At 62.1% G+C, this 25,225-nt stretch overlaps 1 protein-coding gene across 9 annotated transcripts in view; it reads right to left on the bottom strand.

The window, feature by feature from the left end:
- Nucleotides 1-25,225, bottom strand: part of KCNQ2 (potassium voltage-gated channel subfamily Q member 2) — a gene marked incomplete at both ends in the record, with an annotated part of 46,650 nt that overhangs the window by 3,046 nt on the left and 18,379 nt on the right. The window contains 11 exons of one of the 9 annotated variants that reach the window (XM_082857303.1): nt 853-960; nt 3,037-3,168; nt 3,593-3,701; nt 4,129-4,352; nt 7,769-7,822; nt 11,864-11,893; nt 12,750-12,818; nt 17,011-17,040; nt 18,138-18,232; nt 23,745-23,840; nt 24,519-24,629. In XM_082857303.1, the coding sequence (XP_082713429.1) occupies nt 853-960; nt 3,037-3,168; nt 3,593-3,701; nt 4,129-4,352; nt 7,769-7,822; nt 11,864-11,893; nt 12,750-12,818; nt 17,011-17,040; nt 18,138-18,232; nt 23,745-23,840; nt 24,519-24,629 (1,058 nt within the window). Of the gene's footprint in view, nt 1-852; nt 961-3,036; nt 3,169-3,592; nt 3,731-4,124; nt 4,353-7,768; nt 7,823-11,859; nt 11,894-12,749; nt 12,819-17,010; nt 17,041-18,137; nt 18,233-23,744; nt 23,841-24,518; nt 24,630-25,225 lie in introns of all 9 variants that reach the window. The other 8 variants (XM_082857307.1, XM_082857306.1, XM_082857305.1 and 5 more) reach the window with 8 other exon arrangements.

Raw genomic sequence — 25,225 nt, forward strand, 5'->3', positions numbered from 1 at the left:
GCCCGGGGTCAGGCCTGCTCCCCAGGAAATTCCTTTCTCATGGGAGAGCCGCCAGGCTGAGATGCCCAGCGCACACTGACCCTCGCCTCACGCACAGAAACCTGGGCACACGAGGGTCGGGCGTCCCCCGTCACTCCAGTGGCCCAGCTGCCAGCATCCCTGCCGGCCTCCGGGACGCCCCTGGGCCCCTCTGCCTACTCGGTGGGCGTGTCCGCCCTCACCCCACGTCCTTGCCCTGGGCTCTGCTCTCCCAGCCATCATCCCCATGCTCCGGGGGAGCAGGAAGGCTCCCAAGTCTGAATTCATCACCAACGAGCCTGCTTCTGCTGACTCGCCGCCTCACTGCCTGCCCCCCACTCCGCCCATCAGCTGGGACCGTCTTCTTCAACAACTCTGACCACGGTGAAAACCGGAAATAGAGCCCCCAAAGCTCTGGGGACTCCCCGGGAGCTGGGCTCCCGCCAGGACCTGCTCAGTCCGCACAGCAGCCCAGGTCGACCCACCGGCAGGTGGTGGCAGGGGTCTGAGGCGGTGCTGGGGCAGGGCCCCACGTCTAAACGCACCTGATCCTGGGGGGGCTGCCGCCTCTTCTGCCCAGGGAGCCCCCACCCCCAGCGGACGCCACACAGGGGTCGGTGGAAAGGAGCCCCCCGGACAGCCTCCCCAGGACCCCGCCAAGAGGAGCAGCTCAAGGGCACCCCAACCCAGCCCGCCAGGGCCTGCAGCGGACGTCGTTTTGTCAGGGACAGAGAAGCAGCCCCTCCGTCCCGTCGAGCAGAGCGGGCGCTGCCGTCATGTGGCTGGAGCGAAGGGGGCTGGCCATTCCACAGAGACAAGCGGAGGCGTCCTGACCTAGGTGAGTACTGGGGTGACTCTCTCGGAGGGGCCGTGGGTCCTTTGGTGGGGTACTTCTTGTGCCGGGGAGTTGAAGGGGGTGGGGGGCCCACAATCATATCTATCCTGGCGAGTAAACAAGAAAAGAGACACCAGGAAAATGCATCGTGAAGCAACATGAAAGGGGAGGCAGCCGGAAACTTGCAGAGACAGAACGAATGACCCGCTGAGAGCAGCCGTGACCTTTCTTACAAACGGGACGCAGGGACACTGCGCTCCCGTGACCTCAGATGTGGTCAAGCGAGCACTGGGTGAGGCCACGAGCTCGCGGTGCCCCGTCTGCCCGGGCAAGGGTGCACATCCAAGGACACGTGGCAGCTGGCAGCAAAGTGCCAAAGGACCCCGGGAAAGACACCAAGGCCCTGCCAGCAAGCGACAGACATCTGGTTCCTGCGGGGCTCTGTTTGTCTCGTCTGTTTTCCAGACAGAAGGGGAGGGAGAGGGGACGGCCTAGGACAGAAGAGCCTCATGAAAAAAACTGCCATCATGAGTGGCGGCAGGCCAGCCGTCAAGACCCAGGGTGGCCTCTCACGCACACGCGTGTGCGCACACCTGCACACCCTCGTGGACACACGCACGGTGCACACGTGTACACACCCTCGAGTCTGCACGCAGGGCACACGTGTACTTACTCACGTTTACACGGGCACGCTCTCGCACATCATTTACACGTGCACAACGGCACGCGCGTTCGCGCAAACACACAGGTCTACTCAATGCTCAAGGAGGCCGCTGAGCGATGGCCTCCCGGCCTGAGCCTGGGGACAGGGAGGGGCTGTGCCCTGGCCTCACCCCACGGGAGCAGCCGGAGGCCCAGAGGGGCCTCTCCCCTGGCATCCTGAGCAGGGCGGGGAGACGCCACCTGCCGCGGGGCTGGGATCTGGGCTGACCCCCAGGACTGCCCCAACCACCCAGACCCCCCACGGCCAGGACCTAGGCTTCAGGGCCAGAGAACCGGCAGCCGCCTCATTGGAGGGACCCCAGGAGGGGCCTGACCGGCAGGAAGGCGGGCTCCATTCCAGGAGAGACCCACGACAGCCACGGGCCTCCACGTGTGTGCGCCCGCTCGTCTGTGTATGGTGCGTGCCTACGAGCACACACGTACTCGGTGTGCGTGTGTCGGTCCTATAGGACACACATGTGAGCACAAGGCTTAGAGCATGGCTATGTGTGTACACATGCGTGCTGGCACACGTGGGCATGTGGGAGTGGACATGGGGCTGTGTGTGTGCATGTCCTGGGCCCTTGCTGTGTCTGTATACACATGTGTACAGCGACTCCTGGGGTGAGCAAGCCAGTGCTCACATGGGGCCAGAGACGGCAGCGCCAGCGTGTGCCCGGCTGTGGCCCACCAGGCACATGTCCAGCCCCACCGCCTGCTCCGGCCGTGGGAATCCGTCTGTGCGGTGGGGAGGGACGACCAGCCCTCCGTCTGGAGGAGCAGGTGCCACGTGGCCTAACTGCTGCCTGATGGGCCACGGAAACCTGCACCTTCACCTCTCAACAGAACTAACTCCTCTCCCCAACACACACGGGCACACATGGGCAACACACGTGCGTGGGCACACGACACACGTGGCACAGCACACACAGACACATGCGTGCACCCACACATGTTTGCCAAAACATGTGTCGCACCCCTGTGCACACATGCACATGCATGCACTTGTACACATACACATGTGTACACACACGTGCACCCGAGGCCTGAACACGTGCAAGCACACACGTGCATTCACGCATGTGCATACGCACGCCCGTGTGCGCACACAACACATACACGCTTGCCCATCGCAGCACGGGCAGGAGAGAAGAGAGAGACAACAGAAAGGTTAAAAACAGACCACACAGGACATGGGAGAAAGCCCACGCGGGGCCGGAGAGGAAGGGCCCAGATGTGGCAGCTAGCAGGGCCAGCTGCTGCGCCCACAGCGCGTTGCCGCCCCACCTCTGGCAGGAGTGTGCAGCTGCGCCACGCCCCCGTCCCTACCCCCACCCGGCTTCGGCCGGAGGACCCCGCCCCACGCCCCCGGGCCCAGCAGGCGGGGGAGGTGCTCTTGCCTCCCTACCCTCCACCCGGCTTCGGCCCGGAGGACCCCGCCCCACGCCCCCGGGCCCAGCAGGCGGGGGAGGTGCTCTTGCCTGGACTGCAGGTTTTTGATGCGGGACAGCATGTCCAGGTGGCCGGCCGAGTACTGCTCAATCACGTCCATCACGTCGTAGGGCCGTAGGCTCTCCTTGAACTTGCGCTTGGACACCAGGAACCGCATGACACTGGAGGGGGTGGTCGGCAGGCTGTGAAGCCTGGGCACAGACCACCGAAGGCAGCCCCCCAGCGTCCACCTGCCTTGGCCCGCCCAGCACCTCCGAGAATGTCTGCTGGATGACTCGGCCCTGTCATCTGGGCCACCCACCTGTCTCGTACCCCAGCCACACTTGGGCCCCGCTGCGCAGAGGACCCGTGTCCACCCAGAAACCCCTGTGCCGCGGCAGCTCCCAGCCGTCTACTAGCAGCCTTGGGCACCCGGCACCTGGGACACAGGCGATGGCTGGGACGGCAGGTGCCTCGTGAGCCGCGGGGGCCAGACTGAAGGGGTGTCGGCCGCGAGGCATCCCTCCCGAGCGCGTGCCCTCACACCAGCCCCCCAAGGCCCCGCGTCCGTGGACAACTCTGCGAGGGAGCCCGCCGGGTCCTCACCACACGGCCCTGATGCTGACTTTGAGGCCTGGGGTCAGATCCTCCGTCACAAACTCGCAGTTGCAGCTCTTGTTGTCGTCCACAATGTCCTCCCCTGGGAGACTTGCTTCTGGGTGGAAGGACACAGCCCGTGAGGGGCTGGGCCACCCCCGGGATGGAGGGGGCCTAGTGTTCCGGCCCCACAGCGCACACGTGTCCGAGGGGGCCCTCCGCCGGGCACAGCCACACTCCAGCCCGCCCCCGTCCTGCTTTTCCAGCCTGCTTCCCTCCACTGTGCTCCTCAGGGAGCAACCACCACAAGGGTGTAAGAGGGCACCCCTGTGCACAGACAGAAGGACAAAGCGGGATGCGTCCACACAGAGTACTTGGGGAGCGTCAGCCGTGAAAGCAGTGATGCGCCGGCACCAGCTCCACGGGTGGGCCTGGCAAACACGGAGCTCGGGGAGCAGAGCCCGACGCGAGAGGACAAGCCCGTGTGGCCCCATCGCATGGAGCTCCAGGACAGCAAACCCCAACTCGAGGGCTGCCCGACCTACCTTCCGAGTTCTGCCGGGAAGCGGCGCCCCTGGCGCGGAAGGCCTGCCGTGCGCGGCCGCGCTCCCCGAAGCTCCAGCTCTTGGGCACCTTGCTTGGGCTGTCCTCCAGGCTCTGGTCGGCGCTGGGCGACCGCCGGACGGTCTGGGCCTGAGGGGACCCCTTGCCCTTGGCAGCCACGCCGCGGGGGCTGGAGAAGACACGGTCTTTCAAACTGACCTTCTGACTGCTCCCGCGAGAACCGACAGACGGACAGACACACAGAAAGACAGCAAGAGAGGTCACTCTGCAAAGAACACTCGCTCCCGCTGGCTCCTGGTGGGTGGACGGGGTGCCCTGGCCGTGGGATGGAGCACGGGCCGGGGCGGGAGGGTCGCTAGGGCGAGCGGGGACAGGTCAGCTCCACCACAGGCTCTCCGGGGCCCGCTCAGCACTCAGCCTGGCCGGTGAGTGGTCAGTGGACTCTGAAATCACCTTCAGCTACCGCCAAAAGGTGCCTGAGACCTCGCCACACCGTCAACCAGGGCTCCCTCTTCAAACGCCCTGGGCGATGACGGCTCTTCCCTGGGCACCTCCTGAGGGCCCCCGGCCACTCCAGCAGCTACCGTGCCTGCCCTCCACCCCCGTAACCGCCCCAGGTCAGGAGGGTGAGGTCTGCAGCTGGCCCCCGGGCCCCTCGGCCGAACCCCAGGGAGCTGCCTGGCGAAACAGGTCGGGGGGCGGGGAGCATGGAGAGCAGCACGAGGGCCAGGGTCTGCCCACCTCCCCTCCACCCAGGGCGCACAGGCTCCACCCCCCACCAGGACACGGCTAGGAACGGAACGTCCACACTTCCGGAGGGATGCTATGGGTGCCGGCCGAGCCCCGGCCCGAGGCCGCAGACAGGGGGCGACCACGGCCGTACAGCCACAGCCCCGTGAGGGTCTTTGGGCCTCGTTGCCCCCGTCTCTTGGTAACCATGGAGATGGGTCTGACACCCCACGTTTGTCGGTTCTATCACCCTCCAGGCAGCAGGCAGGAGACAAGGGCGGTCTCTGGTCAGGGTGCGGTCAGGCCCGGGGCCAGGCGGCCACTCATTTCCTCCCGTGGACAGTTTCCACCATCTGCCCAGGAGGAGAGTGAGGCCCCCATGAACCCACTCACGCCACCACACTCAGGGGCCACACTCAGAACCTCCCGAGGGGCCTCTGCGCCGCCCTGGGGCCTGGGACCAGCCCGCATGGGTGTCTGGCAGGGCCCCTGCTGTCGCTGGGAAGCTCCCACCACCAGCTAATCCCTCAGACAGCGCCAGCCCCACCGCAGGTGGCCCGGGTCAGCTGCTTCCATCGGCCCGAAGGGGACCCACAGCAGAGACATGTCGTCAGACGGCGCAGAAATGACCCACCATGGACAAGAAGCAGCCCGTGGCCTGGTCCGGCCAGCCCGCACACTGCGGTCCAGGCCGGTGCCCCTGCCCCTGCCCACCAGCCCCCAGGCAGCCAAGACCGTCTGTGCCGGTTCTCAGCCCCGAGGCGTGGAGCCCACGCAGCGGGGTGGCTTCTCCAGAGACCCCGTGAACACAGGAGCCGGGTGTCCGCCAGCCTGTGACTGCTGTGCCCGGCACGAGGCCCAGACGGGGGGGACCGACAGGTAGCAGAGCCAGGCTGTGGAGGCTGCTGTGAAGATAACCCTCTCCTTCCTTTGCTCCCGAAGGAGACCACCAGCTGGTCCAGGGAGACCGTGAAACAGGGCCCCACCAAGCCAGGACTGCTGGGGACCCCTGCTGGGCCTGCCGTCCCGTGCACCACAGGGGCCCCCAGAACTTGGGCCCACGCAGCTGACCGCGATGACAGAGCCCCAGGAAGGAGCCTTCCCTGGCCTTGGCCTGGCCCTGCCGTCCCTGGCTCTCAGACTGCTCAGACCGGGGAGGGGTGCCCTGCTGGAGGAGGCCACGGGTGGCTGTCTGGACTTCCACGCTCATCACAGCTCAGGGCTCACAGGCACGCGGCCCCCAGCCACCCCAGGCCCGCCTCAACTCCAGGTGCCCGAACGCCGACGGTCCTGCAGGTGTCGAGAGAGACCCTCCGTCACCTCACAAGCCAAGGACAGAAGCATGCATGGGACGGGGCTCCGGCAGCCCGCCCCCAGGAAAGAGCACGGGCCAGCCCACCTTCCAAGTGAGGGGCACTGACACGGGGCCAGGGCCAAGCTCAGGAGGGTCTGGGGAGAAAGCGAGGCCCAGCCTCTCCTCCCCTGCCTGCTACCCTCCCCAGGGCAAATTCCCAACAAGTGACACCAGCCATCAACAGGGACAGGCGAGCGGGGGCCCCGGCTGAGCGCGGCTGCACCCTGGTCTGCACGGCCGGCCGGGGCCCAGCTCAGCGGGGAAGGAGCCAGCGTCCAGAGAGAGCCGCCTGGCCCACCGCTGGACTGCGGATGCGCAGGGAAGGCGGGGGGGCGGGGACGAAGTGACGTCCGTGAGACGCACACGGCAGGGCCAAGTGAGGCCTGGGCTCCTGGCCCGGCCACGGGCACCTCTGGCCTTTCTGGTTCCCGGGCAGCCGGATCACAGCCCCCGACCCGACCGGCCAGCCTGTGGCCAGAAGCACCCTGGACGCCAGCTCTGGGCAAGCAGGACGGCTTCTGCCGGGGCCCCACATCTCCCCTCCTGGGGCCGCAAGAGCCTCCCCCACGGTGCCTTACGTCGGGAACACACAGGCAGCACGGGCAGGTGGGGCAGGCGACCCTCCGGGCCCCTCTCGAGGGCGAGAAGGGTTCAGAGCATGCACGGATGCAGATGTGCAAGCATGCCGCCGCCCTGGAGCCCCGACCCTGCTGCCCGGCCCCTCCCCACGCCCGCCGCTCGGCACCCCTGCTTCCGGGGCCATCACGGACCACATGCACACGATGACCGGTGAGTGCAGCTGCCAGCACCTGCAGGGCCGCACGGGGCAGGGAGGGGCGGGCAGGAGGGGGCCCCAGAGCAAAGCAAGAGGACAGACGCTTCCACACCCCCGAGAGCAGAGAGGGGACGGAGAGAGGAAACGTGCCGGCAGTCAGGGAGCCCACGGGGCAGAGATCGGGCGGCCTTTCACCGACCCGTTTCCAGCCTGCCCTAAACCAGGCCTGCACGTGGGAGGGGGAGCCATGGACCTCTGGCTTTCCGATGTGTCTGGTGTGCCAGGACCGCGGGGAGCGGGCACACACACGACAGAGCTGCCTCCCGGCGGGCGGGCGGGCGGGCTCCGGGTTGAGGGCAGCGGCCCTCCCGTGCGTAGTAGAGGTGCTAGATGGACGAGCCGTGGAAAAAAGGCTCGCGGGAGAGCAGTCAGGCCCCTGAAGGCGCCCTTTCTGGTTTTCAGAGCCCCTGGCCGGCCCCCCTCCTGCTTGGAGCACGGCATCGTTTGGCATGGGGAGAAGGAAAGGGGTTACAGCTCCACGGCCACCGTCACCCAGGCGGTCGGTCGTCTGGAGCCAGAGGGGGCCTAGGGCTCCACCAAGGGGCCGGGAGGCGAGCTGCCAATCAGAATCGGGGCCTGGGGGGCCGGGCGGGCGGCAGCCTCTCCCTGGCGCATCTAGAACCTCTAATAAGCAAAGTGCTTGGAGCGGGAGGGGGACAAGAGCCGTGCAGCAATGGTCGTCCGAGCGACGTGTCTGAGGTACCTAGCGTGTCCTGGGCAGCATCCACACAGGGACTCTGTGCACCGTCTGCCTTTACTGGAAATGAGGAGAGGACAGTTAGTCCCGGGGGCGCCGGCGACCCAACGCGACCAGAGGGAGCCTGGGCCGGGCGCGCAGGCAGGAGGCGCAGGGACACGAGGCACCAACCACCCGGGGCGGCTCTGTGCTCAAGCCGCACCCGCTACAGAGTTCGCGTCTCAGCGAGAAGAACGAGGGAGCCGCGCATAAAGTCCTCCGTCGGCCTGGAAAAAAAGTAGTCCCTATTTTTGGAGAGAAAAAAAAATCCCAGTTTTTTCCTCCAAAAATACCTTTTCCTTCCAGCGTCAGTTTGGGGCCACGTCTTTCAAAAGATGTATTATTTTTTTTTTTTTGCTATATTCATGCCAACAACAAAAATAATACATGGGCTGAGGCTGTGCTGGTTCTAGAGGGACAGGATTCCAGAAAGCTCACGTTTCAGAGGAAAAACGTGCAAGTTTGGCTTCACAAACCAACCCAGCCAGCGGCCCGATCAGAAGTGGCCTCGGTTTACCCAGGAGGCAGTGGCCGCCCCTCCCTGGAGGGGAGCTAAGGAGAAGGGGGCTTGGGGCTCCTGGACTTGAAAGGGCCGCCAAGGTCGGGCCTTGGGTGAAGTCCACCCCGTGCTGAGGGCAGAGACGGACCTGCGGGCGGCCCTTCAGGAAACGCTGCCCATGGTCACCCTGCCCAAGAACCTCCCCAAAGGCCCAAGACTCAGCTCTGCACTAGAACCTGAAAACTTGTAATCAAAAATGAGAAGAACCAGCAAGAACTTCAGGAAACCCTTCACTTCCCCGGGGCCTCGCCCTCTGCCCCCACCTTTGCTTCTGAGACCGCGGTTCTCAAACTCTGTGCCTGAGGAACCCAGACGCGGCCAGCGGTCTCGACTCACAAACGTGTTCAGTGTCCCCACGTTCACGTAAACACCGACGGCACCTGCCAGCGTCCAGACAAGGATCTCCCCACTGACGCCGGCAAGCCAAGGTCAAGTCTCCTCAAGGAGCCCTCGCTCGGCCGCCCCGGCCTCGCCCTGCACACAGTCCCCTGCGAGCGTGCGTGCTTCCCCAGTGGGGCCTTCCCCAGTCACTTCGGGTTGTAGAACAGAACTAACTAGAGGTCGACGCCGGGTGGAGGGAGCTGGGGTCCAGCTGTCCACCGAGCGCACCCACACGGGGGCAGACCTCCCCAGGACTTAGACTCCCCGCCAGCAGGAGCCCCTCAAATTCAGGGCAAACGTTCTCTTCCAGAGTGCACCCCCGAGGCAGCCACAGTCCCACCAGGGCCTGTAGGACAGATAAGGAGCCTAAAGACCGGATCCCCATGGCCAGCTCCCCCCAGGGGTCCCCAGGCCCGCCCCGCCCCGCCCCGCCCCACCTGGAGGCTCCTCCCCAGGGAAAGAGGGCCAAGCGGGGCGGGGTCTTCCAAGCCCCCACCTTGACCAGCTTCGCTGCGCTCGCCTGCCCACAGCCCAGCGCCGCTGAACCCACCGTTTCCTAGGTGACCGCCCACGCCTGGCTCCCAAGCGCACGAGACCGGGGAGAGGCTCTCTAACCGCAGTGACTATCTTTAATTGTAACGAAAACTTAAACAGCCTCATGCGGCCAGCGGCTCCGGCATGAGACAGCGCGGCCTGAGAGTGGGACGGAGCGGGGGGAGGTGGGCTGCTGGTGGCCTGGCCCCCCCCCGAGCACTGCCCCTCTGCTTCGGGGGGGCGAGGAGCCCCAACTCCAGCCCGTTGCCTCTGGGTTCCAGGCTGGCGCTGGGGTTTCCTGCCCACAGCAGCCAAGTGGAGCTTCACCCCATCAGAACTGCCGGCAGGCAAGCCCGGGGGGCCCGGGCTCGAGAGGGTGGAAGAGGCGCCCACGGACACTCACCAAGACCAGACTGGACAGACACGCACCCGAACACGGCACACTGCCCCCCGCGACGAGGAGGGGAGCCACAGGACAGGGGCAAAGCGGCTGGGGCACAGGGGCTCCCCCAGGCATGGGAGGGGCGGGGGCAGTCAGAAATGGGGTGGGTCAAAGGGCAGGTCAGAGCCACACCCAGAGCAGCACAGCCTGAGACCCCCGCCTGCCCCGCCCCCAGCCCCACACCTTGGTCTGACGCCCACACAGCCACGGGGCACACCCCCATCCTGAGCCAGGACCGGGGCTCTCACGGCAGCTGAGGGAGGGTCCCTGCGTCCACCCCGTCCACCTGTGCTTCACGGGACAGGGTCCCCTCACCAGGCAGCCCAGGGCCAGGCCCACCCTGCCGTGGGTCCTGTGGCAGGCTCATTTCCTGCAGACCTACTATGCACTGGGCACTACAAAGGGGCTCACGGCTGCTCCAGTCAGGGAACAGAAATGCCACCTGTTTCCTGGCTGACCGGTGTGCATCCAGGAGGGGCAGGGCCTCTGTCCCAGGGCCTCGGCCCGGGGCCCCCAGGGGAAGCCGCTGGGTCACAGGCAGGGACACACGGACACGAGGGGAGGGAGGGAGGAGCAGGAAGCGGGGGGGCGGGGGGAGCCACAGAACGTGCCGGAGAGCCGGGGGGCTCCCGCGTATCCTCACCTTGAGTCCTGCTTTCAGGGTCAGCACCTCATCCCCAAAGACAGAGCAGACGTGAAAGGGGCCCGAGAAGGGCAGTGACATGATTAAAGGCACTTGGGGGGCAGGCAAGATTTTCCAGATTGGGGGAGGGAGGGCAGGAGAGGAGAGAGAGAGAGAGAGAGGCTGAGACGAAAATTGTCGGGAGAGGAGATAAAGCAGGGCGACGAGCACAGGAAGCCGCGTCAGGCCGGAGGGGCCGGACGGGTGGGCGGGCCGCGCTGAGGGCCAGAGAGGCGCCCACCCCAGCCGAGCCACGGGCAGCCGCGCCGCCTCCCCGGCCTCAGGGCCCCGGGGCTCACGGAAGGGGCAGGTGGCAGCACCGACGGGATCCCACAAAGCACGCGAGGCCCTGCTGCACGCCCCTCCCAGCCCGCCCTGACCACAGCCCTGCGTCGGGCCCCCTCGCTCCCAGCCTGCCCAGGAAAACAGAGGTCGCTGCCTGGGCTGAACCCGCTCTGGTCCAGGTCTGAGGGGTTCACCACTGCTGCTCTTTGGGCTGCTTCGGGGCAGAAGCGCTGCCGACCTTTCCGACCCCAGGCCCCAGCTGACAGCCCCCTTTGGGGACGTGGGGGTGGGGACACGTGCCCCCTTCCGATGGATGCCGAGGGTGGGCTCAGCCCAACGCCTCCCCAGCTGGGCAGCCAGCTGAGCCGCCTTTGATCCAGGAGGGCACTAATGTGGGCAGGCAGCGTCTCTGGCCCACGGCCTCGGGGACAGGGCTCCCTCTGCAGGTGTAGACGGGGCGCCGGGGGACCCTGAGCTCAGAGGTACACAGCGATACGCGGACGGGCTGGAGGTCACCAACTTGAACGTTGTGAACTGGTCTGGGTTTTTTTTTCCAACACTAGGAAAACAGCAGGGTGCTGCCATCCCTCCTCTGCCTCCAGCAGAAATGATCCCTGCAAGTCCCCATCTGGGGTCCCAGCCTCGAGCTCGCCTAAAGCAAACAGAACCGCAGGGGCCTGGACAGACCCAGGGAGGGGGAGACCGGTCCCCACCGAGGGCTTGTGAAGCAGGGCAGGAGACCCTGCCCCGAAGGGGACCCTCTCCCACTCCTCGAGAAACCTTCCACAAACCGAGACCTGACGGGGGTGATGCGAAGACCCCTCCTCAGAGCTGCCCCTCCTCCCGCCGTCTGACCCTGACCTGCAGTGTCGGGGGGACACCCCGTGGGAGTGTCCACCTGGGTCGCCCTCGGCTCAGAACAGCCCAGGCCCTGTGCTGGAGCTGGTAGGACTGCTCCCCTGGAGGCCCCCCGCGTCCGGTCCGAGGGGCTCAGCTGCTGAGCAGGCCCGGGGCCTGGGAGGGGGCGTGGCCACAGGAAGCGTGATTTAAGGGCCCACATCACCAGCAGGCAGGGCGCCACCCTCAGCAGCACGCAGGCGCATGCACAGCCCGGAGGCAGCCCGCGCCCCCCGAGGACACAGGGCAGGCGCCAAGGCAGCGGGAGCAGGGGGCACTGACCTTGGGGATGGTTCCGGCTGGGGCTCCTTCCTGCAAACAGAAGCACAAGCCTGCTCGCGGGCAGCCCTCCGGGCCGACCCCGTGCACAGCCCAGAGGACCCCCCAAGCTCCCAGAGGCCGGGGGTTGCGTGTGAGGGGCCGGAGGAGGCGGGTCCCAGGGGACAGGGAATCCGGAAGGGGTCACGAGAAGTTGAGGCTGCGGTCGCTACCGCCCCGTGTTTATGGACACGCGCTTTCATCAGAATCACCGACATTAACAAACTTTCAGAGAGGAAGTGTGGAGGAAGCTCCTCCACAATGGACGCTCAGGACAGCTGAGGTCCTTCACTTAGTCACCCCCACGAAGGCTCTTCCCAGATAAGGTCACGTTCACAGTTCCAGGGCATGCATGTGTCTTTGCGGGGCCGGTGGGGACGCACCATTCAACCCACTCTGGCTGCTCCGCCCACCGAGAGCCCTTCCTTGTCGGCAAACAGGCCTGGTCACGGCACCCTCCCCTCCCCTCTCCTGCAGCCCAGCCCATCTCCTCCGCACGCCCCTCCCACATCAAGCGCTCCAGGAGTCGCGGGGTTTGTGACTGGGAGAGCCAGCAGGTGCCACCGCGTGTGTCCACCCGACGCTCCAGGGACGTGCACGGCTGGACTCTTCTTCCCGCCTCAGGCCAGAGCACCAGCCTCCTGGCCCCACGTGGAGCTCCCGTCTCTGTGCCCACCCCGCACCCGGCCGCCCTCAGGATGGGAGCCGAGACCGGGGTCAGCAAAAGCGGAAAGCCACCGGCGTCACCGGGTCCCACGGCAGCCCGACCACCAGCATCCTGCCGCTGCCAGCCCCTTGCCAAGCCCCGAGACGCCGTGCCCCGAGTGCCAGCCCAGGCGCCCCCACTCACCTGAAGGTGAGTCCAGATTTGCTCTTGAGGTTCCGAAGCAGCTCTAGCTGGTTCAGCGGCGGGATCAGTCTGCGGCAGGAGGACAGGTGAGTGGGCCCCCGCCCGCCAGAGCCCCAGGGGCCCTCAGCCCAGCTCTTACGAGCATCCGTGTCTCACGCGGGGACACGGGCTGTGGCCCGTCACAGGCAGAAAGAGGGGAGGAGTGCACGGCGGCGGCAGGCCCCAGGGAGCCCGGGCCCCCACCTCTGGGGCTGGGGCACTGTCTTCATCCTCCCCGGGGCCTCAGCCCTGGGATTGCGCGGGGCCCGGGCCATCCCTAGAGGGGGTGCCCGTGTGGGGCTGGTCCTGCAGGGAGGACAGGGGCTCCAGCCCTCCCCCTTCCCAATCCCTGAACACCCCCAGGGGAAGCACAGTTGCAAACCCAGCCCCCAACATAGTGGCGCTCCCAGACCCCTCTCTACAGAGCCACTCGCTCTACCAAGGCTGAGTGGGGCCGAGGTCACAGGAAATGACTGTGCTGGGCAGAGCCCACAGGGCTGCAAGCGGGCCTCCTGGACGGCTGGCCTGGCCCCGCTCCGAGCCCCTCTTCCCAGAGGCAGTCACACCTACCACGACAGCCGCACGCCTGGCCCGCCTGCCGGCCCAGCATTCAGTGCTGCGACCACCGGCCAGGAAGCCAAGGGGTGAACAGTCCCTCTGGGATGCCAGGGAGGGTTTTGTACCCCTGGGACATTCCTGGGGAAGCCCAGCTCTCCCGCCTCCAGCTGCAGGAGACTCACCCGAGACTCAAGTCCCCACAATGTCTGGGGACACTTCTGACCCCAACCCCACCCCACTCCCAACTCCTCCAGTGGCTCCTGGCCACCTTAGGCTCTCACACAGCTTCCACGCCATCAGTGACGCTACGTGTTTCCAGGCCCTGGTCTCTGCTTCCTGACCCAGCCCCACCTGCTGTGACAACTCCGCCTGCTCTCTGACACCCCCACCTACTCTGTGACATGCCACTGTCTGTGACACCCCACCTGCTGTGTGACACCCCACTTACACTTTGACATCCCACTGTCTCTGACACACCACCTGCTCTGTGACACCCCCACCTACGCTGTGACATCCCACTGTCTGTGACACCCCACCTACTCTGTGACACCCCACCTTGCTCTGTGACACCCCACCTGCTCTGTGACACCCCACCAGCTCTGTGACACCCCACATGATCTGTGACACCCCCACCAGCTCTGTGACACCCCACCTGCTCTGTGACACCCCCACATACTCTGTGACACCCCATTGTCACGCCCACCTGCTCTGTGACACCCCACTGTTTGTGACATCCCACTGTCTGTGACACCCCACCTACTCTTTGACATCCTACTGTCTCTGACACACCACCTGCTCTATGACAACCCCACCTATGCTGTGACATCCCACTGTCTGTGACACCCCACCTACTCTGTGACACCCCACCTTGCTCTGTGACACCCCACCTGCTCTGTGACACCCCCACCAGCTCTGTGACACCCCACTGTCTGTGACAACCCCACCTGCTCTGTGACACCCCCACCTACTCTGTGACATCCCACTGTCTGTGACAACCCCACCTGATCTGTGACACCCCACCAGCTCTGTGACACCCCACCAGCTCTGTGACACCCCAGTAGCTCTGTGACATCCCACCTGCTCTGTGACACCCCCACCATCTCTGTGACACCCCACTGTCTGTGACATCCCACTGTCTGTGACAACCCCACTGCTCTGTGACACCCCACCAGCTCTGTGACACCCCACCTGCTCTGTGACACCCCCACCTACTCTGTGACACTCCCTACTGCTCTGTGACACCCCCACATACTCTGTGACACCCCACTGTTTGTGACACCCCACGTGCTCTGTGATACCCCCACATACTCTGTGACACCCCACTGTCTGTGACGCCCCACCTGCTCTGTGACACCCCACTGTTTGTGACATCCCACTGTCTGTGACACCGCACCTGCTCTCTGACACCCCCACCTGCTCTCTGACACCCCATCTGCTCTGTGACACCTCACCTGCTCTGTGACACCCCCACCAGCTCTGTGACACCCCACTGTCTGTGAAACCCCACCTGCTCTGTGACACCCCACCAGCTCTGTGACACCTCCACCTACTCTGTGACACCCCCATCTGCTCTGTGACACCCCACCTGCTCTGTGACACCCCCACCTGCTCTCTGACACCCCATTTGCTCTGTGACACCCCCACCTGCTCTGTGACACCCCCCTACCAACCCCCAAACCCAATCCTGAGCCTCCGGCCTTCTTGAGCCTGGGGACTCCTGTCCCTCCTGTGCACCTGTGTCCAAGCCGTCCTGGGCACCCTCACCCGGTGCACAGCACCACCTCCCGCCACACACACAGCCCTGGCTCCAGCCCTCACTCCCTCCTGTCCCCTCCCACGTCCCCAGTGTCCTCTCCCTGGGCCTCCCTGGGTGCCCAGCCTCCTCGTGTGATGTGTCCTTGTCCTTCCCCTGCTCACACTGCCCGCTGTCTCCGAAACAGGAGGATCTGTGATCCCCCTGCACCCTTGGCCCTGACCCGCCCCCCCCCCACCTGCCAGTCTGGCTTTGCTTTGGTCCCTCCCAACCCCTCCTCTACCCAGCCACGCCCCCTAGCACCCATCCGAGTGCCCCCTCCGCCGGGCTCGCCCCAGTCACTGCCATCTCCAGGGCCAGCAGGGGCGGCCCTGCCCCTCTGTTCCCGCTGCCGCCCAAGCCCAGCCAGGCCTGGAACCCGGGAACACTAGCCCTCTCTCTCCCCTCCCCACTCCCCTCCAGGTCTCTCCTGTCCTCATAGGTCCAGACCTAGCAGGAGGCCTGCGCGGTCGGGTCGGCTCACACCGTGGGCGCAGCAGAGCCCCAGGACGGGACACCGGGACAGAGCTGCTCTCCTCACCCCCTTGGTCGCCCACCACGGGGCCTGGAACAGAGACCCTGGGCAGCCGGCCCCACTCGGCCGCCACACACGCAGGTCCAGGGTAGGGGCACGCAGTTGGACGCCATGCCTTGGACACACAGAGGCAGGGGACAGAACACGGACGGGCAGGGCCGCGGACAGAGACGCGCAGGCACCACGCACGTGAGGGCCACACACAGCCCCAGTCGTGGAGGACGAGGGTGCAGTGGGCGATGGGAGTGGGGGACACATTGGGGGGCGTCCCCAGGAGCGATCAGCGGCTAGTCTGGGGTCAGACACCTCCGGAGGACAAGGCCAGCCCCCAGGCCCGGGGTGGGGATGGGGTGCTTCCACAGACGTCAGGGGATGGGGGGCCTCTGGAGAAGATGGACCGAGGGGGCCACCGGGTCTGGGAGGAGCCTTTCGGGCTCTGAAGCAGGGTCCCCCCAACTGCCCGGCAGCCTGGAGCCCCAGGGGTCCAGGGCCAGCAGACGGGGGAGGATATGCTGCTCCCACCACCACCCTCTGCTGAGCGAAGCCCGTGGGGCCCGTGGCCAACGGTGAAAGGCAGGCACTGCTGGGGCGGAGATGCCGAGGGGTCAGGACCCTCCTGCCCCCGGAGCCTGGCCCTACACTGCCCAGCACGGCACCCTCTTCTCTCCTGGGAGCGGAGGGGTTACCTTCCTAACACGGTTCCCACGCAGGGCGCCACAGGAGGCGCAGCACGGTACCACCACTCCGAGGGGAAGCACAGGGCCTACAAAGGGGCCTGGCCCCAGGCACAGGGGCCCTTGTGGAGCAGTGCAGCGCCCCCGTCTGGGCACGGGGCCCCAGACTGAAAGCGCAGCAGGAAGACAGCCGTGCGGGGCAGACACGGTCAGTGGGGCCACACGGATGGACCGCAGGCCCTCTCCGCCCAGGGCCTCACGTCTCCCTCTCGGGGCGGGGGGCGGATGCAGAGAGGGAGACCCCAAGCCCAGAGCTGCCTTCCAGGACCGGGGGCCGCTGGCTGGGGTGCCCCCGAGCTGGGATGGCTGATGCCCCATCTCCACCACCTCTGCACTGGGAGTAAGTGGGGCCCGTGGGGCGGGACCCCAGCCACTGAGACAAGGCAGGAAGCAGACAAGGAACGGAGGACACCTGGACAGACAGACCAGCACGACAAAGCAGCTGGTGGGGAGGGGCGGTCGGGAGAGGGAACCGGGGAGCGAGGAGGGCGCATGTGGCTCCAGGCGGGGCCACAGGCTGGGCAGGGTGGGCTCGGGGGGGCCCCGGAACAGTCCCCAACAGAACAGAACCACACCACACGCTTTCCGCCCATGCAGTCCTACCTGGAGGCCCCGTAGGTTTGAGTTTGCGAGCTTTTTCAAGTGTTTTCACACACACACAAAGGGAAAGGAGTGAAAGATTTTAAAAGAACGGGATAAGAAAAAGAAAATGAAAAAAACATAGTCCAGGAAAGTGGGGGAGACAACAGAACAAAGAAAATTAGCACGAGGGCCAGTCCTGCCTCGGCCGGAGGGCTGAGAGCGCAGCGCCTGCAGCGGCTCCGGGAAGCGGGTGGCGCCAGGCCCCCACCAGCCCGAGGCTGAGGGTCCCCGAAAGTGCCCGCAGGACGCGCTGGAGGAGGGAGCGGGCAGATCCCGAGAGAGGCGGGTGGCAGGTGGGGACCCGCGGGAGGACCCTGCCCCAGGGGGAGGGCTCCGTGGGTGGACACCCCCAGGAGCAGGTAAGGGGACTCCTCGGGATGAGAGGCCCCAGGGCTCAGCGCCAGCCCTGCGGTGGGAGGGCGGGCTGGCAGGGCAGCGCCCAGCCCGGGGGCACCTGACCTGCATGGACGCTGGCCAGCCCTCGCCCTTCTCACCTCAGACCTTGTTCTAAGCCGGAGCCTGGCACAGACAAACCCCGGGGGGCACAAGCCGTGCCTGGAAAGCCGCCTGCTGACCACGCAGGCCCCCAGGGAGGCCTCCCCGGCCCCCTCCTCTCCCCCCCAGGGCGCCTGGGGGTGTCTGTGCTCTGCCCTGTCGGGACCTCGCTGTGGGGTCTGGGGTGCTCTCCTTCCTTGAGCAGAGACTCTTGTCCTCGCTGGGGGTCAGAGGGTCAAGGTTATCCTTTTGTTTCTAAACACGGGGCCCCCTGGAGGGGCTGCGGTCCCTGGAACCAGCTAGCATTTACCTCCGCAAGCTCTGGGGGGCTGTCGTCACAAGGTTTACACACTATGCGCCTGACAGCAAGGACACTAAGCAGGGGGCGGAATGAAGGTGAAAAATAAAAGCCGCAAACTAGAAAACAGAACAAAATTAATCAAATAATCACACACGGTCCCTTTTTGAAAAGTACACACATTTTAAAGAAAAAGAAACAAAAAGTAACCAAAATGATGAACGACAACCGAGAAATGGGGTTTAAGAACAAAGGGGGCTGCACACAGGCAGCGCTGGGGAGGTGGGGGAGGTACCTGTACATGGGGACGGTCACCGTGCGCTCATAGTACTGCCACGTGGAGTGCAGGTCCGTGCGTGACAGGTTGGTGGCGTAGAACCTCCAGGCGGACTGCGGGCAGGACAGGACGTCAGCTGGGCACTAAGGGGTCCCACCGGCCTCTCCCAGGGCCTCGCCCCTGCGCACCCCCGTGCACGGGGCTCTGGACTGAGGCCCCGTGCTGCTCCCACCCCTTCAGGCCTCAGTAGCCTCTGCAGAATGGAGACGCGGCGGGGTGCGGGGCACAGGTCAAGCACCCGGCGAGGCTGCAGGGAGCTTCAGTTCTTTCCTTCCATCTGCCCTACCTGACGCTTGGAAGCCGTCACCCGGCATCGTGGTCACCTTCCTTCCCTCCCCGGGGGACGGGGTGGAGGGCAGAGCCAGGGACAATCGTCCCCACTTTGAGGCCGAGCCCCTGCCAGGCACGGGCCTGCCCTGTACACCGACCTTGACCCGGCCTGGGCTTCCACTCCTCACTCTGTTTGTTAACTGCGGTAAAATACACATTGAATAAAATTCACCACTTTAAAGCGTGCAGTTGACTGCCGCTGAGCCCATTCCTGCTGCTGTGCAACCGTCCCCTCCAGCCAACCGCACCTTTTTACCACCTCGAAAACAAGCGCCCCCGACCCGCCAGCGCGACTCCCCGCCCCCTCCTGCCCCCAGCCTGCCCCCCCAATCTGCATCAGTCCCTGTGGGTTTCCCTACTGCAGACACTTGGTAGCGATGGAATCGTAGCGCGTGGCCTCCTGTGTCTGGCCTCCTTCCTTTCGCACATTCTCGAGGCCCAGCCCTGCTGGAGCCTGCATCCGAGCCTCGTTCTTTTTAAGGCTGAACAACATTCGGGCGTATGGACGGACCACATCTGTGTACCTTTCACCCACCGAGGGACGTCTGAGCTGTCCCCACCTTTCAGCTCCTGTGAATAGTGCTGCTACGAACACCTGTGTGAAGCTTTTTGGCCGAACATGTTTTCAGTTCTGTTGGGTGTACGCCTAGGAGTGGGATTCCTGGGTCATGTGATATGTTTAACTTTTTGAGGAACCACCAAACTTTTCTACAGTGGCTGCACCATTTCACATCCCCCCAGCAATGTACGAGGATTCTGATCTCACCACATGCTCATCGACACTTTTTCTTTTAATTTTAGCCCCTCCTGGTGGATGTGAAGCGCTTTTGGTTCGCATTTCGTTCATGAAGAATGATGTTGAACATTTTTTTTTTTTTTTTTTTTGCGGTACTCGGGCCTCTCACTGCCGTGGCCTCTCCCGTTGCGGAGCACAGGCTCCGGACGCGCAGGCTCAGGGGCCATGGCTCACGGGCCCAGCCGCTCCGCGGCATGTGGGATCCTCCCGGACCGGGGCACGAACCCGCGTCCTCCGCATCGGCAGGCGGACTCCCAACCCCTGCGCCACCAGGGAAGCCCCTGAACATCTTTTAATGTTCTTATTAGCCATCTGTGTACCTTCTTTGGGGAGATGTCTACTTAAATCCTCTGCCCATTTCTTAATTGGGTTGTGTGTCTGTTTGTCGTTGGGCTGTATGAGTCCTTCATATATTTTGGATACCAGACCCGTATCAGATATATGATTTGCAAATATTTTCTCCCATTCTGTGGGTTGTCTTTTCACTCTCTAAAGAGACGCTATGAATAGTGTCCTTTAACGCATGGAAGTTTTTAATTTTGCTAAAGTCTTATTTATTTTTTCTTTTATTGCTTGTGCTTTTGGTGTCACATCTAAGAAACCAAAGTCATAGAGATTTACATCCATGATTTCAACTAAGAATTTTGGTTTTAGCTCTTACATGTAGGTTTTTAATCCATTTGGAGTTACTTTTGTATTGGTGTGAGGTAAGGGTCAAACTTCACTCCTTTAAAAATGGGTCTCCAGTATCCCAGAACCACCGTCAAAGAGACTGTCCTTTCCTCATTGGATAGATGTGGCACCCAACTGTTGAGACTTGTTTTGGCCCAACCCATGGTCTATCCTGGGGAACGTTCCACGTGCACTTGAGAAGGATGTGTCCTCCGTGGTTGGTGACACATGTCTAATGACAGATGTCTGCAGATCTAGCTGCGTCGTGGTTTGTTCAAGTCCTCTGTCTCCTTAGGATCTTTTGTCTGGTTTTTCTACCCTTGTTTTCTTATGTATTTATTCTTGGCTGCGTTGGGTCTTCATTGCTGCCTGCGGGCTTTCTCTAGTTGCGGCGAGCGGGGGCTACTCTTCATTGCGGTGGCTTCTCTTTGTTGTGGGGCACGGGCTCTAAGCGCGTGGGCTTCAGTAGTTGTGGCACTCAGGCTCAGTAGCTGTGGCTTGTGGGCTCTAGAGCGCAGGCTCAGTAGTTGTGATGCATGGGCTTAGTTGCTCCGTGGCATGTGGGATCTTCCCGGACCAGGGCTCAAACCCGTGTCCCCTGCCTTGGCAGGTGAATTCTTAACCACTGTGCCACCAGGGAAATACCTTTCTACCCATTTTGAAAGTGAGGTATTGAATTCTCCAGGTATTCCTGTAGAAATGTCTATTTCATCCTTTAATTCTGTCAGTTTTTGCTTCATATAGTTTTAGGACTCTGTTGTTAGTATATAAATGTTTATGATTGTTAATCATCTTTATAAATTGACTCTTATCAATACATAACAGCCTTCTTTGTCTTGACTTGTCTATTTTGTCTGATACAAGTGTGGCCAACCCAGCTCTAGGTCACTGTTTACATGGAATATCTTTTTCCATTCTTTCACTTTCAGTGTATTGTCGTCTTTGGATCTAGTACAGTTGGATAGATTTTTATCCATTCCTCCAATCTCTACCTTTTAATTGGAGACTTTAATCCATTTACATTTAAAGTAATTACTTATAAGGAAGGACTTGCTTCTGCTGATTTTTTGTTTCTCAATTCCTCCATTATTGCCTTCTGTAGAGTTTCATTTTTTCCTAGTTATTATTGAGTCCCTTCTCTTTTCCTTTTCTGGTATTTTTTAGTTGTTTTCTTAAGGGCTACCCTGGGATTATGATTAATTCCATCTTAAATTTGTAACAATCTAGTTTGAATTAACACCAACTCAGCTTCAATAGTGAACAGAGACTCTGCTCTTGCGCGGTCCGCCCCCTTTATGTTGTAACTGTTACAAATTACACCGTCTACGTTGTGTGCCCAGAAATACAGATTTATGATTATTGCTTTATGCCTTTGTTTTTTAACTCATATAAGGGAAAAAATGAGTTACAAATCAAAAATATAATACTACTCGCTTTCACATTTACCTGTGTAGTTAACTTTACCAGTGCCTGTGTGGCTTGAGTTACTACTGCCCAGGGTCCTTTCACTTCCGTCTGAAGAGCCCTCTCCAGCATTTCTTGTAGGGCAGGTCTATTAGCTACAAACTCCCTCAGCTTTTGTTTTTATGGGAATGCTGTGATTTCTCTTTTGAAGCATAATTTTGCCAGACCAGAATTCTGGGTCGACAGTTTTTCCTTTGCAGACTTTAAACACGTCATCCCACTGGCCCCCATGGTTTCTGATGAGAAATCGGCAGTTACCCTCACTGAGGACCCTTGGGCACCAAGAGTCCTTTCTCTCCTGCTGCTTCCAAGACTCCCCCTGTCTGTGGGCTTCAACAGTTTGATCATAAAGAGCCCTGGTGTGAATCTCTTTGACTTTACACTACTTGGATGTACAGATTCATGTCTTTCATCAAATCTGGGAAGTTTTCAGCCTTATGTTTTCAGGTATTCTTTCTGCCCAACCCCTCTTCTCTTTCTGGGGCTCCCATTATGCAAATATTGGTACATTAGATGGTATCCCACAGGTCTCATGGGCTCTGCTCATTTTTCTTCACTTGTTCTCTTTCTGCTCCTCAGACTGAGTAACTTCAACTCACCTGTCTTCAAGTCTGCCGATTCTTCCTTCTGCCTGCTCAGATCTGCTGCTGAACCCTCTAGTGCATTTTTCATTTCAGTTATTGTACTCTTCAGCTCCAGAATTTCTATCTGTTTCCTTTGTATTATTTCTATCTCTATGGACAGTCTCTATTTGGTGAGACATCATTCTTCTGATTCTCCTCATTTCCATGGATTCCTTTAGTCTTTTGTGTGTATTTAAACAGCTAATTGAAAGTCTTTGTCTAGTAAATCAAACATCAGGGCTTCTTCAGGGACAGTTTCTATTACTTTTTTTTTTTTTTTCCTGTGACTGGATCACACTTTCTTGTTTCTTTGCATGCCTCACAATTTTTTGTTGAAAACTAGACATTCTGAGTATTGTAATGTGGTACCTCTGGAAGTCAGATTCCTCCCCATCCCCGGAGTTTATTGCTGCTGCTTTTTGTTGATTGTAGTAGTTTGTTAAGTGACTTTTCTAAGCTATTCCATAAACGCTGTATTCTTTGTTGTGTGTGGTCACTGAAGTCTGTTCCCTTAGCTCAGTGGTCAGATGGTGACTTGACAGACATTCCCTTAAACCCAAAGAACCAAAGAGGAAACAAATGCTCTCAGCCTCTGCAGACCGGCCCTGTGTTGGGGCACTCCTCCAACATCTGAGAAGGTCACTTACAGCTCTGCCTTAGCCATCACTTCCTGCTTGCACGGAGTCTAAAGATCAGCCTGAAGTGAGCAATTAGTGTCTTCTCCCGTCACTTCTGAGCCTGCATCCAGCACTGGGCATGTGTGTGCCTCCTAGATCCCCCAGTGTGTGGGGGTCCTTCCCAAGCCCTAATTCTTCCACATCTCCTTCCCAAACCTCCGAGCTTCTCAGAGAGGAGGGGCAGGGGGTAGGTGCTGCGTGTTCAGGCCACGCTCCTTCCCTGTGCTACTCAAACCTCTGAACCACACGTAGTGCTGTGACTTTATTGTCAATAGTGGGTGGGACTGGGGGGCATTTTTGTTCTTCTTCACACTCTTTTGCATTTAAAAGAAGTAGCCATTCGAAGTTCTTATGGTGAAAGACACATGCATACATACATACACAAAAGTAGGCTGCACCAGGGCAAGACCACATCTTTAAGAAAGAAATGCACTTGAGGGGCCAGGGCAGTGTCCAGCCAGCAGGAAAGGCCAGTCAACTCCAAAGGTCCACTGGGTCCCCTGGGCTCTGGGAGGGGCTGCAGGAACGCTGGGCCCATCGGGCAGCCTGTGCTCGGGCCCACACTCTCAGGATGGCTCATGGAGCACTACTGGAGGCCGAGTGGCCACTGTGACCCCCAGTGATGGGGTGGGCATTGTGAGCTGGGGCAGCACAGACATTGCTCTGGCACCTACCTGCGTGGGGAATCTCTGAACCCTGATTCCACAAGTGCAGGATAGGTGTCAGTGCTGTGAAGGGACACCTCGGGGGCACCTGTGACAGCCTGGCCCAGGACCCAGGGCCCACAGAACGCTGGCCAGCACCCGCCTTGCTGCTGCCTGTGCTGTAGCTGCCAGACAGCTGAGGGCATCTAGGCCGGTTCTCAGCACAGACTCGAATTCCCCAACAGGGAGACAGACGCCTAGCAGGGCTCCACTCCAACACCGTGGGCCCAGGCCAGGGGTTCTGCCGGTCTACATGGAGGTCCACGTGGCACTGCATGTGGGGGGCCACCTGGACTCACCTGGATCAGGCCTGCCGCAGGGTTCCGCCTCTTCTCAAAGTGCTTCTGACGATGCTGTTCTTGAACTTTCAGGGCAAAGCCAGACCCCAAGATGCCCTGCAAATCACTGGGGTCAGACGGTGCCCCAGGGACCACAGCCCCACACAGTTCCTCAGGGTCAGACCATGTCTGGGGGACCACACCCCCCCCACCCGTGCCTGCACACTTCTGGCTCCACCTTCCCGCCTCCTCAGCCCCCAGTGCCAGGAGACAGGCTGGGGGGAAAGACTTGGATTTGGGGTAAAGGGAACTTCAGGCTTACAGGAGCCTGGCAGGGCCCACTCTGAACACATCTCGGCCCAGAGATTAATCCTCCTCCCCAATTTGTCCACACTGGAGTGAGTGGAGGGGTGTGGTCCGGGGTCCCAGAGAAGGGCCACCAGGAGAGCAGCAGCGCCAGCCCCGCCCCCCACAGCTGCGGGTAGAGGGTTAACAGGGCCCTTGCCTCTTCTGAAGGAGACCTGACGGAGCTGTGTCACCATACAGCACCGCTCCTGGTCACAAGGACCCGACTGGCCAATCCCACAAGGCTGGGAGGCGCTGACGGTGACCCACAGACACGGGTCAGAAGGTACAGCCTGGGGCGGCACGTTGTGGAGGCTGCCACATCCACTCCTGGGGGCTGTGGGCCTGCTGGGAGCCCTGCCCCTGCCCCACACGGCCCCGAGGGCAGCTGTGGTCACCAGGGGAGCCCAGACCCCGTCCCCAGCAAAGGCAGGAAGGGGCAGGACTCACAGCAGGAAGAGCGAAGAAGGAGACGCCGATGAGGGTGAAGGTTGCCGCCAGGAGCCTCCCGTTCCAGGTCTGGGGGTACTTGTCCCCGTAGCCAATGGTTGTCAGGGTGATCTGCGGACAGCAGGCCCCGTCGCTCAGCCAGGCCGGACAGTGGCCGCCTGGAGGCCCGCGACCCGAGCCAGACCCCCCTCCTGAGGCCTCAGGGCAGCTGGACAGAACCCCCGCCGTGCCGCCCTCCCAGGGCCCGAGAGGCCAGGGTCACTGCTGGCTGCCCTTCCCCCCTCAACGATCACATCCACTCTCTGAACCTCTGCTCCTTCCCTGTGGGCTGGGAGTGGGGGTCAGGCTCTGCTCTCACTTCACACCCAGCCAGGGGCCAAGAGGCTAGGAGAGAGCCAGGGGCCTGAGAGGTGACAGTGCCGAGGGACCTTCCAGGGACGCGGAGAGGATCGTGTGGGCCCTTCGGAGGGTGGCTTGTAAGCTGAGGCCAGGAGAGTGGGAGGGGCCGGGGGTGGGGCTGGGGCTGGGGCGTCCATTTCCCCTTTTTCAAACTCTCCTGCCCATCAACAGGACCGCAGGACCCCCCTCCCCCCATCACAGAGGTCACACAGGTGGTCAGTGAGGAAGGAGGGAAGGTGACTGGCCATGGCTAGGCACAGGCTCCCTGAGGCCAGGCCCCTCTCCACCCCACACAGACCGGCGCATCC

The sequence above is a fragment of the Leucopleurus acutus genome, assembly GCF_964270905.1.
Source record: "Leucopleurus acutus genome assembly, chromosome: 16".
Taxonomy (NCBI): domain Eukaryota; kingdom Metazoa; phylum Chordata; class Mammalia; order Artiodactyla; family Delphinidae; genus Leucopleurus; species Leucopleurus acutus.